This window comes from Haemorhous mexicanus, chromosome 6, assembly GCF_027477595.1.
Source record: "Haemorhous mexicanus isolate bHaeMex1 chromosome 6, bHaeMex1.pri, whole genome shotgun sequence".
NCBI lineage: Eukaryota > Metazoa > Chordata > Aves > Passeriformes > Fringillidae > Haemorhous > Haemorhous mexicanus.
In genome coordinates this window covers 35,080,868-35,094,094 of record NC_082346.1, presented here as the reverse complement: position 1 = coordinate 35,094,094, position 13,227 = coordinate 35,080,868, and the positions used below count along the sequence as shown (strand labels likewise).

The following is a 13,227-nucleotide window of genomic DNA, read 5'->3' as shown; positions in this document are numbered from 1 at the left end:
TTCTTCGGTGTTCATAAAGAAGTTTGAGAAGAAATTGGAATTGGAATCAACTTTACTGTTTCCGTGCTTTGTATTACAGTTAGGAGGAAATCCCTAATTGCTGAAATCTAGTGTGATAACTAAGTATTCATTATGCAAGTTTTCATAAGATGTACCCAAACTAAGAAATAGTCACTTTGTGAGGTAAGTTGATGTCATATCTGCCATTCTCATGGAAAAAATTTCAGGCAACAATCCTTCTGCCTTTTGCAGTTATTCCCATCTTTTTACTTAGGACAGAATCACAGCATACAATGATCAAATTTCAGGCTTTCAACATAATTATTTCCAAGTACAAACATGTTTTACATGTGTAGCAATGAATAACTGTACTAACTTACATATTAAAAACATGCAAGCACAGTTTTGGCTTAAAATCTTTTATTCAAATATGGATAGCCTATTAGCATTTACCATCAAAGATTTAAATTCTCGTTGTCTCCTTAATTCAAAAGCGAAAAACCACTTGCAACCTGTAGGCCATGGGATAAAATCACAGAAATAGGGGGATAAAAATGCAAAAATGTCCTCACACATTCATAGTTTTCAAATCTCACATTTTTTTCACCCCAGTATTTAATGGCAGAAATAATTTAACTGAGGTTTTAGTTCTTTTTTTGAGGTAAAGATACCCTACCTTCAAATACTGTCTTTACCCCTAAGTAATCCAATTGCTTAAAGGGCAAGTCTGGAGAGAAGGAAATAGAAATAATTATGAAGAAAGAGGTTTACAATGTGATTTTTAAAAATTCTATTTTGTGCTGTTATCTAGCGTTGACTTTTGGAATACAGCACCTCTAATGCAGTTTAACGTCTTACGTAATTATACTATGAGACTCACTGTGACTGAAAGTTTTCAAAAACAGGAAGAGTACTTAAACATAATATTATAGCTATTAATGATAACCAAGAAGACTTCAATGTAACATGAGGTGAAGTATAAATACCTAGAACATGGGAAAGACTTTTCAAAGAAATCTTTATCTGTCTTGCATAAAAGAGATGTGGACCAGATATTTTGAAAATGGTATTTTGAGATTTCTGTTTCATTATGTTTTTGTTCTTTCAAAGCAACCTAGTTACTATCCAGAATGAAAGACACAATTTGGAACAGTTAATTTGGTATTTTATGTCATTATTCTCCTTAAATTTGATTATATGATTTTTATTATGAGAGTATGTGTTTTAAAAACATCTCATTCCTCTAAACAGTATGGATTAAGAATAAATTCTCAACCTGGTTTTTATATTTCATGTTTGGAGATGTTTTTTTTGTGTAATAAGTGGCTTAGGAATGAGCTATTTCTCTCTTCTTTTACACATCATCTTTGTTAGTGTTTACAGTGTGTATTGAAACTACAGCTAGAAGTCCTAGTAGAATATGCTAGAAATTGCTGTAGAACAGAGCAAGAGATGCTTAGTTGTACAGAGTTTAATGTTCAAGTATAATACACAAGTCAACAAATGTTTACAGTGCAGTGCAAAGAGGCAGTAAGATAATATTGGTCAGCAAAATATTCACTGATCTGAGTACATCAGAAGCCTGCTAAATTCTTCATGTTTTGACAGCTGAGATATTTAGAGGAAAATAACAGATTGCTTTTGTTAATGCTTTTTGAGAATTATTTCTAACCTTGAGAGGCAATTGGGGATAAAGAATAAAGGTGGTTTGCCAATTCAATGAGGAATTTGACAGCTTGCTAGTGAATGGAGAGAGATGATGGAAACGTGAAAGGCATATAGGTCTTCCTCTGTAACGGTTTTCCACTTTCCAGATACAAAGAAAGAAATTACATACTTAAATAGTCGCACGATTGGTTTGCAGAGTTGTTTTGGATGGAGATAAACGGAGCAGACTGCGCTGAGCAAATTCATGAAGAGGTACTTTGCTTCTATATTTAGAGGAAAGTAATGCTTTTAAGGGAACTCATCTGTGTAGATGAAATGAGAAAGTAGTAAATAATATAATGACATCCTGAAGAAAGAATTAGCCAGATTCAAGCATGTCAGATATAAGGACCTTCAGAAAGAACTCCAAATGAAGACTGATGAGAGGACTATAGGTGTTTTTATTAGATGAAAATTATAATGATTAGGAAAGAAGGGTGAGAAGAATAAAGCTCCCCTTAGCTATGTTGGTAATTACCTAGTTATGGAATACATAGAGTAAGTTGTCAGGGTACAGGCCCTGGCATTAGTTTGAGCTTTCATGAGACATACCAAGGAGAAGTGGATCATGTCTGTCATCCCATATGTTACTGACTTGTGCACCATGAATAGGGAAGAACTCAAGTGTGGGTATAAAAGATCCATTAAAATTGTGGCTCAAAATGTCTTTGTACCTTTACCAGCAATGAAATTTCCACCACTGCTGGTTTGATAATGTACACCATATGCTCTTAATGTGTTAACTCCCAGAGAACATGGGACCTGTATTCTAAGTGGAGTGCATCAACAGAGAGACACCTCTTCAAATCCTCTTGCCATGTTCTCAAGTTTTTATTTCAAGATTGTACCCATAAATGCAATGACTATCTGCATTTCACAAGACCTGTGGAAATGCACTGGAGGAGTAAGGTAGATGTACTCACTGAAGTTGTGCTTAAGCTAGGATTTCTAAACAAGATTCTCCTGTGTAAGATTTAAAGAGGCTAAACTCAAAGCCCTTGGAAACTTCCTTGAACAGCTGTAGAAAAGTTCTGGAAAATGACCTATAAGACATGCAATTGCAATTCTAAAACAAAACCCAAATACTCAGCAGCAGGAAAGCCATTTTCAGGCTGAAGCATTTCAGAAGCCCTGGGCCTGTGAAACCTAGACTTAAGCAGTACATCAAGTCCAGGGGAGGTTTGCATACCCTTCTGCTTGCAATACAAGTGATGCTAATTTTTTTTAAATTAAATTCATAGAAATTTGGTGGTGGAAAACTCAGACAAAAAGAATTAAACTGTGTACCTTTGTTAATGAAATTATTTATTGTTATAGTTGTTTCTTATTTTGGAGCAACTCTTTCTTCTGTGGCATATCCAAACTTTAGCTGTGATATCATCCTGAACTGCAACCCCCTGGTTAAATTTATGAGCCTGGAGCTTATGTTGGCCATGGAAGATGCAAGAATAGCAAGAGAAATATTCTACCAAAACCATACTGACTGTAGCCAGATTTGGAAGGTCATCATCTTCTCACTATTAGAGGCCTAGTCTGCACATAACAAGTTTTGTGTCTACCATCCTACATTACAAATAACTGGCTTTGTTCTTTTCCCCATCCTGACAGTGTTAGAACAACAAATATGTTGTTATGTATTTGATGAGGAAACACTAGTGCTGCCATTTGACAGGGTTCTAGGGATTTTGTTTTTATTCAAATGGTTTTGATCTAAATCATTCTGCTGTTTGACACTGAAGATAGAATGAGAAACACTCTGCAGTGTTTCAGAACTGAAAATAGCTAAGAAAACTCTTACTTTGAGATTTAATGAGATAAACCTGATTTTGGAAACTCATGAAACTTCACAAAAATTTAGGGACGGCAGCAAAGGCAGTACAAGGAGCTTTGCATTAAGTTACAGCTGTTACTTGATCCCCTTTGTTTTCTGCATTCATAGCATAGACTGCCCAAAGCTTATGGACCTTATGAATCTTCATTTCTGCATATGGAAACAATTCTTCTGGTACCACAGTGCACTCCTCTGGATTCTGATCTTTTCCAGATCAGTAGTTAGCATATTATGTTACAGAACAATGCAAATTCCACTGACTTCATCAAAATCTGTATGAAGTGTATCTGTGTATCAGGCATAGACTCACAGAGAGTTAGTAATAGGTTTTCATTGTTGCCTTAGCAAAAGATGTGTGCTTTTGTTTTCCTTACTTGCACACTCATTTTAATGTGTTTTCTCTGTTCTCTTTGGGCTTTGAAAAATTTTTTTAACTCAGCGTGAGCTGAAGTTAACACACATCTTGATAGTACCAACTCTAAGTTTCCTACTTTTACCAGTAAGCCCTATTAACTTATTTCTCTAGTCAAGATACTTAAAATATTTTTGAAACTTTAAAGTATATGTGGGATCTGTCATGTAGACTATCTGATTTTTCAGTTGGAGTTTCTAGAACTATTTGCAGCTTTTAAATAGGTGTATGTCCTTCACATACTTTACAGCATCAGTTCTTAAATTTCTCTTTCTAAATACATGCAATGAGGGGGGAAACTGCCACTTCTAAGAGGGTAGAATAATACTTTCTCATTTTATGATCAGCTTCAGCTGGACATGGCATTCTGAAAAGCTCATGCTTTGAATAAAAGGGAAGAGAAACAAACTTGTGAAAATGCTTGCAGATCAGCATTCTTAAATAAGAACTTAAAACATATGAAATTATTTTGTGTAAGTAAAGAAAATTAAATCAGGACAAATCTGGGGGAAAAAAGAGAAGAAGGAGGTGAAAAAGGAAGGTATTGGGATAGTGAGTATATTAAATGCTCTTTCTGTTGTTAACAGGAATTTAAGCCATTCCTGTTACAAAACTCAGAGTGAGTATGTGTGTATTGTGAAAACAGAGCCAGTCTCTTTTAAATTCAATGTAAGTGACTCCTTTGATCTATGTATGCTGCAATCTGGCTATTTTATGTGTGTTAGTCTCTGCAGAAGAGGAAAAATTGAGATTTTTTTTTTTCAACAGTTACCTCTCTTTTCATGCTTTGAGGTGACACTTTCCAAAGTCCAAGTTTAAGGCCCTTTCATTTAAAGTTTAAGAACAATACTACTGTTATTAGTCATGTTTCATTTGATTATGGGAGGAAGAAGAACACAATTCCTGCATGAAAAATAACATTTTTTCTCCACTTCCAGAATAAAATATCAATCCAATAAAACACACGTAGTTGTTACTTCCCAGCAGCCTATGCAGGGTGCCTGAGCTAGAAAAATAAATAGTATGGAAAATTATAATTTTTGTAGCATTCTCTGGATGAAATAATTGCTTTTCTGGAGACAGTGGGTACTTAGTCACTTATTGCATTGGGCTGGAATTTTACCTCCTTGTGTCAATGGTTCCTAACGGAATCTTTCCTCCTTTGTGACATCTGGTTTGCAAGGCTTGGCTTCAAACCAAGAGGTACATCATTTTGTTATTTAGGAATGATTGGGAGCCTAGTAATTGAAAAGTTCACAAGAAACATTTTAACACAAAATTCTAAAAATATCATAGGTGCTGATAATGTATTTGTATACTCCGGGATTCACTGTTACTGTCAAAGCTTTGTATCAAATTCATCCTGATGATCTTGTGTTTCAGAGTCAAATTCTAAATTTTGTTTTAACAGTTTTACAAGTACCATTTCATTGGAGTTAAACTGTCTTGTAAACCAGCTGACCAAAGTGTGGTTTCATAAATCCATGTATTGGTGACATTAATGCTGAAGGAATCATTGAAACTTGAAGGAAAGTTATTCTGCATACTACAAACACTCAAGCACGAAGTGCCCATGCATTGCTTTGTTGTGTTTGTCTCCTGCAAAAAAAAACAATGTTTCAGGCAAAAAATTGCATCATCAGATTAGAAATTTGAAATACAATTAATTTTATGAATCATATGAGTAACTTAAAGGTTACTATGGTAACCTTTTGTAACATTGTAATGTATTTTTCAGTTACTTTAAGTAAGAACTATGTAATAAGGAGATGACTAATCATCAAAGTGTTGTATGCAGAGTAGGTAATGTTATGATTTGTGCACCCTATTCAGCACACAGTGATTGGTTTAAGTGCCTGCCTTAAGTGCCTGCCTTGCTTGCCCATGATTTTTGTACTTAAGACATTTATATACCTATATTGGAATTTCTGAATGAATATTTCAGAGGTTTTAATAGATATAATGTAACTAATTGTCTTTGAAACCTGTATATTATATTACCTAGTTGATGCAGCACTTGGGGATGCATGTTTTAATACATCTAGGGGTATTTTTTAAATGTGGATGAAATGGATGTTTAATTCTAAAGATGCAAAATGAACAGAATTGATTATGGAACAGGAAATTGTAAGAAACTAAGAGCTCTGTTTTTGTCTCTTCCAGGGTGCAACTGCTGTGTGTTTGGGTGGAAGAGAAGTTTTGCTTCTCAAGATATGTGAATGCTCCATATGCAATTTTTAACCTGACAGGATAAACTGATTTTCTCTTTTAAAATCTGAAGTTATAGGAGATATAACTTCAAAGTGAATAGTGAATCAGAGCTATGTTTATCCCTCTTATATGTCAGAGTTTAAGTGCAATGTTTTATGTATACAGTCATCATGACAGTTAAAAAGGCTATAAAGAAAAGCAATTATATAATTGCTTTAAAGAATTAAGTAGCACAGATAAAGGCTTTTAGAAACTACAGAGCAGCTTTAATAATTATATCACCTGAAGTAAAGCTGCAAAATTACGTCCTAATTATTTGCAATGAGTAATTATCTATAAAGTTGTAAGCTTTAAAGATTTTATGAGAGAGTAGGGGAGTTCTTTGATTTATTATTTTTCCCCACACACACTAAAACAATACCCCATCATTTTCTATTTTAGCAGTTTTCACAACTTAAACATTAAATTCTTACTGTTGCTTTCTGTTATATTAGTAGTGTGTGTTTTGCAATTCTAATCTTCACGTTTTTCTTTCTTTATCACTGAAGCAGGCCTTTTGAAGCCAGGGAATTTTTCATAGCAATATTGACAGTGTTCGCATTTGCATGATGACAGCCAAGGAATGGAGCAGTAATTTTTGAAATTGCAGAAGTATTTAGAACACTGATAAAAGCTGAAATATATTTTTGATGGATTGAAGTTAAGCATACATGATTTTTCCTGCTGTCAAAAGGCTCTGAATTTAGTGAATATTTGCCTGCTGTGAGAATGCAAGATTAACATCACAACCATCACCCGGGCACCCAAACCCTGCAATTTAATAGCTTTTTAGGTTCTTTCCTTTTTCTAAACAGCAATTAATCTCATTTTAGTACAATTTTCTCGTTTCTGAAGTCGCTCATTGAATCGCTGTTTTGTTCATATTTGGCTTCAGCTCCTCTGCATAGTCATTAAAGTCCCAATTAATGTCACCTTTAGCTGAAGAGTACTCATTTTTATTGAGAAAATGACAGTTGCTGCCATGAGTAGTGCAGTGTAATATACATTAATTGCCCTGTAACACTGGTAATTACGAGTTTTTCAAGCCTCTCAGTAAACTGTCATGCCTAGACAAGACTGTGCTAAAATAGATTACTCATTAGGGAGACCTGTCCTGTTTTCTGGTGGGTTCTTAGTGTTGGTTTAAAAAAAAACTTGAGTTTGAACAAATAGTTGCCAAAAGCAATTTCCTACAACAACATGTCTGTGTTCAGTTTTCCAGCCATCGCTTCAGCCTGCGGTCAGCAAACAGACAGGGTGCTGTGGACTCTAGAGATGTCAAGATTTTTATTTAGGTGGATCACAAGGATAAGCTTAGCAATGTGTAATTGAGTGCTTAATATAAATGTTATTAAAGCTGCCTTTTTCAGTGCTGTGTTTTTAACAGGTCTACCTGGCATTTTAGAAGAGCAGTCAACATCATCAATATTTTATGCTCCAAAAGACTTTAGCACAGTGCTTTAGATTGTCCAAGCAGCTGGAATTACTAAACCTGTTCTCAGATAATTCTGTGGAGGAGCATTGGGGATTATGTTGTATATTATGTGGAATAATTATCAGGTCTTTCAGGAACTGTATGGCATTGCAAGATGTATATTTTTAAAAACATAGGGAAAAAATATGTGGAAATAATTTGGTTAATATTGTGACCACTTGGCAAATGAGGCTTTGATGCTTATATTATTAGAAGACCCACCTGCTGATTGACTTGGGAAATGGTGGGAAGCAAGGAATGTATTTCACTGCTTTCTCTTTCTGTTGCTCTCCTATGCTATGCTTGTTTTTAAGGACAAAATAGTCTCTTTTAAAGCTCATTGCAGCATTGAACTGACAAAAGAAAACCTTTGTTTTATTTTTGTTATAACACCTGCTTTAGGCAATCTGCTCTTTTATGCTCTCTCTAAATGAATTTTGTCACAGCCTTTCATATTCTTCTGTGGTGATGAGCTAATGAAAGTAGATAGTACAATTTGTGCTGACCAGGTAGCAACTGCCAGCTTGCAGCTGAGAATAGTTCAGATAAATAAATAAATAAAATATAACGTTATGTCACTGATTTATCCATTACATAACATTAATAGTGAGAAACCTTGGTGTGTTTATCTGTTTGTATTGGTGTGCATTTATCGAATTGTTTATGACAAGACTAATTGGGGTAATTGTAGACACTGAAATTACCTGTCAGCTATATGTAACCACACTCCCTTTCTTTCTGACAAATGATGACAACTGAGGGACCCCGTAGCATTACTCATGATGGCTTTTCGAGTGGTAATAAGGACAATAGGGGCCCTGGCTAATTTGACATGGACAGCCTTCACAACAAGAAGCCAGCTAAATGACTTGTCAGTAGGGGAAAGAAGTCAGAAAAGTAATGGAGTCCCCCATGGCGCTCTGACAGGGAGATGAGGCAATTTCAACAGAAAGTGAAAAGGCTTCAGTTTGTCAAGTATTTAGAACAATCAGAGAACAGCTAGAGGCTGGAACCTGACAATAAATTTGTGAACCATGGTAGCAGTTTCATATAGGTCAGTTATTTCATAATGGCTGTGAAGCTTTCAGAGGTTTCTGCTTTCGTAGCATACTTCACATCAGCCAACTGGTGCTTTGTCACCTTAAATTTGTGCTTCACTTTACACAGTAGGAATAATGGTTAAGGTTACAGAGGAACGGCAGTGTAAGACAGCATGATCTGCAGACACCAATCTGTTGAAAAGTAAACAAAAATTTAGATAGTAATACTGTGATTGCATCGATTACAAGCTAGCGGTGTTAACATGTTCTTTATGATTTTGGCCTGCATCCTTTTTATGGATAAGTAAAGTACTTAATTTCTCATGGACAAAAGCAATAAAACAAAAGCCTCTGATCCCATCCTTTCTCCCTGATGAACAGTTAAAATTTTTTAAGGTTCATTTCCTCATGCTTGTTCTTCAATGTATTCTGGTTCTATGGTTTTGACATCTGAGACGCTGTTACTGATGATACAGAAGAATTGTGATTTTTTTTTTTTTTTGACTGCTCAGCAGAAGGTGATTTTCCAATGTTTTTTTTTTTTTAAATCTCAACCTTTCAGAATTAAATACCAGTTCTCTGTTCCAGTGATAAGAAGTCTTTTTATCTATGGCTTCAGGAGTCTGTTGGGTTGGTGTTGTTGGTTGAGGGGCTTTTTCATATCAATGGTTCTTACCCGTTTATTTTTGTTGAGATAAAAGTCAAAGTATGATTAAAGCATTTTTTCAGTACCACACTGTGCCTTCTGAACTCCTGATGCAGGCCCCTGAATTCTTTAAATGTGTTTATGAATTGAGCACAGATGTAGTGAGAAGTATCAATTTGTTCTTTTTGGCAGAGATTGTTTTTTTTTGTAAATAGGATTGAATATATCCATTTTACTGTTTTTCTTAGATTCTGATTCCTTCATTTTACCAAAGTTCTTTTTCTCAGAGATTTTAAAGCTAGTGCAGAGCTTTTTGTTTTCTCTCTTACATAAAGGTCTTAGAATAGAACCTTTCTGTGCCATATTTTAAAAGTTTAGACTGCTTTATTGACACGTCCTGCTCCCCCATCTGTATGCATCACCATTTCCTCATTTTTTCCAAAGTTATGCTCTTGCTATATGCCATATGAGTTTCATCTCTGATTTGAAGGAAATTTAATTTAGGCCAGCCAGGAACTTGGCCCTTGATTCCCAGTACCTGAACATTTCTTGTTTTGTAATGATTTTGCTGAGGAAATATACTGGTAAATTGAAGGAGCTTGCCATTTTGCAAGATGGGTCATTGAGTCAGAGGTAATAAATCTATTTCCCGTCTCTACAAAACAAACAAACAAAAAAAAAACACCTCACCTGTATGAGGTGATCTTTTATGCATAGTATGTCCACACCTGAATCTCCTTTATTCTAGTTGCTTGTCCTGCATTTTTATCTAAGTTTGCCAAGTATTCTGCCTATTTATTTTCTAGGAAGCTTCTCCAGCAGAATTAAAGAAATTATCGACATATGCTAAAGCATCTAATAGCACATGTCCATAGTTGGTGTCACTGTCAAGATTTTGGGATGTTTGATAATGGAATAATCTACACAGCACCAGTCTTGCTGGCATCGGATGGGATTAATCTTTTTCTACAAGAGAAGAGGGTCTTTGGGTTAATTGGGCTCAAGGACAGAGCTTCCCTCTCTTATGATGGAGGAAGGGAATAAGATCAGGCTCGCCTGTGATAAGCTGTGGAATGGCATGCCAGGGTTAGATGGACATGGTGTTTGCTCTGCACAAGAGAAGTTGCCCTCGAGATCAGAGATGGATTGAGTGTGAAGAACTCTCTCTGAAAAACAGCCACAAGCAGGTTGAAAGCTTATGGGTAAAAATAAACACCAAGGCAGCAAAGGGAATTTTGTGGTTGGTGCCTACTACAGGCTGTCCAGTCAAGGGGAAGCTATTGATGAGCCCTTGTTGCTCCAGCATTACACTCATAGGCTCTTGTCCTATTGGGGGAGTTCAACCACTCCAACATCGGCTGGAAAAGTAGCACAGTGAACTATAGGCAATCCTGGAGATTTCTGGAATGCATAACTTCTTGAGCTGGGTAATAGTCCTGCCAGAGGGGATGCAATACTGACGGTCACCAATGCAAGCAAGCCAGTCAGAAACATCAAGATTGGAGTGGGATGAAGTGCAGCCTGGGGTAAAGTAATCGTGCTCTGGTGAAGTTTGCAGTCCTGAGGAATATGGGTCAGGCAAAGAGTAAGGTCAGGAGCCTGAAATTTAGGAAATCAAACTTCAGCTCTTCAAGGAGTTAGTCAGTAGGACTCTCTGAGAAATTGTCCTAGGGGAAGGGATGGGAGATGAACAGAGCAGAACAGAATTGTCAGATCTTTAAAGACTCCTTCCATAGAGTACAAAGCTCTCCGTCCCCACACCTGAGAAATCAGGCAAGGAAGGCAAGACTGGCCTGGCTGAGTGAGGGCCTGCTGGTCAAACTAAGGGCCAGAAAGCAAATGCACAGACAGTGGAAGCAGGTGCAGGTACCCTGGGAAGAGCATGGGGATACTGTGTGGTTGTGTAGGGATAGGGTCAGGAAGGCCCAAGGGGCTGGAACTTTGCAAAGGATACAAAGACTAACAAGAAGGGCTGCTACTGCTGTGTCAGTCAGAAAGGGAAGGTCAAGAAAGTGTGTTTTATAAAACTGTGGATTGTATTTCAATTGCACCAGGTGTTTGGGAGACTTTTTATCAATGTAGTGACAATACCTTGATCTTCTAACATTGCTGGCTAAAAAGTATCCCTCATAATGCCTTCTATATCTTTCCTTCAATAAGAAATTTCATTAATTAGTTTGATTTAGGAGGTATTTTTAGTGCTTTCATCACATTTAGTTGCTGGTCTTAGAGGAAGAGGATATCTTCTTTTTTTTAAAATTTATTTGAAGGCCATTGCCTATTTTATTTCTCAGAAAATATATTAGAACTTAGGAGGACTGACAGAAGTTATGCCTTGTAGCAAGAAACCCCTATTTGAGAAAGAATGAGCAACATTTCATTCTGATGGAGGACATAGAAGAATATTTTATTATGCAGTGGATTAATTTAGCTAAATATAGAAATCTCAGGATCAAAAAAGTCATGACAAGTTATTCTTTAAAAAATTTTATCTAGAATAGATCTTATTTGTAGCAACTTAAATAATTGTACTCTTCAATCAAAGAGGGAAAATGCTGATTAAATTCTGGAAGGCATTAAATAGATATATAAGGTTTTACATTGAATTTGAGGAAAGTAAAGGCAACTTTTTTCCATTATCAGACTTTTGAAAACTTGACAGGATTCTGTATTGCTATGTACTTAGGACTTCTTATAAATATTGCCATTATATAATGCTACATGGGTCTATGTTAGTATGTTCAAAAGTATAACATGAAATCAGTGAAGAAAATTCGCTTTTTCCCATGGAAAGTTATGCAGAAATAGTAAAAATCTGGTTTTTCAATTCTTTCTCTATCTGACTATAATCAATATAGCCAATGGCAATCTCAATTCCTACACTGAGTATCATTAGAATAGAAATGGAGAACAAAAATCTTTGTACCAAAACTGAAGACAGATCTGTGCGTATCAATTGTATTTCTGTTACAGCAGATACTGCTACATGAGTTTGGGGGATGCGTATATCATAGTTCTGGGTTTTCTTAAGTGTAAAGTCATCTGCAAATATAAAACCCTTTCCACCTATACTCTGCCCATTACTTTGTATTAATGAAATCAAAGTGGATAATAACACATTTTAGTTTTCATGGTTACTAAATCAGATTTTTTTTTAAGTTCACAGCCATTAGGAAAATTTCCTGCTCTGCCCTATTTTTTTATCAAATTGCAGAAGGAGATGTTTTTACAGGAGTACAATACACCATGTTCAGTTTGTAAGTGCAGAGTTGTGTCATCCAAAAAAAAAATACGTCTAGGACCTTTTATACTGTTTCATTCTAGCTGTCCATTCTACATTCTTGCAATGTATTTATTTATTTTAGTCCAAGGAAGCAGTCACTGCCTGTGTACTAGCAGATATAAATAAGTGATGGAAAACCTGGGGCGGTATATAGGTTGCAATATAAACAGCTTTACACAGAGAGGAAGTAAATATAGTTAGATATGATTAAGCTACATATAACCAAGACTTTTTATGTTTTTGCTAAAAATTTTAATTGCAAAAGAAATACACCTTATGTGAACTGCACTTCCCCAATATGTAGTCTTGATAATCCTCTAAACCCTCCAATCCAGTAAGTATTATAATTCATCTGCTTTCTCCATATGTGCTTTTGCTTCTTGGGAAACTAAGGAAGTAGGTTGACCATGAACTACATAGACACTGGTGCTCAAAAATCAGGAGAAGCATCTTCCAGATAGAAGGAAAAAAACAACAAAAGTCACTTTTTCTGGTTGGTCCTCCAATACAAGATGGAGATCCATAAGTTAGTGTGTTCTATGCTTGATTATCAAAAAGAGAGTCCTTTTTAATGGAAGGTGTTT

General features: G+C 35.8%; 1 protein-coding gene across 4 annotated transcripts in view; it reads left to right on the top strand.

Annotated features, from left to right (window-relative positions):
* Positions 1–13,227, top strand: part of CDIN1 (CDAN1 interacting nuclease 1) — a 123,617-nt gene that overhangs the window by 84,206 nt on the left and 26,184 nt on the right. The window contains exon 12 of one of the 4 annotated variants that reach the window (XM_059849814.1): positions 6,114–8,242. The exons of the other annotated variants lie outside the window; for them this stretch is intronic. Within the exon in view, the coding sequence (XP_059705797.1) occupies positions 6,114–6,204 (91 nt within the window). The 3' untranslated portion in view covers positions 6,205–8,242. Of the gene's footprint in view, positions 1–6,113; positions 8,243–13,227 lie in introns of those variants that run through there. 4 annotated transcript variants of the gene reach the window in all.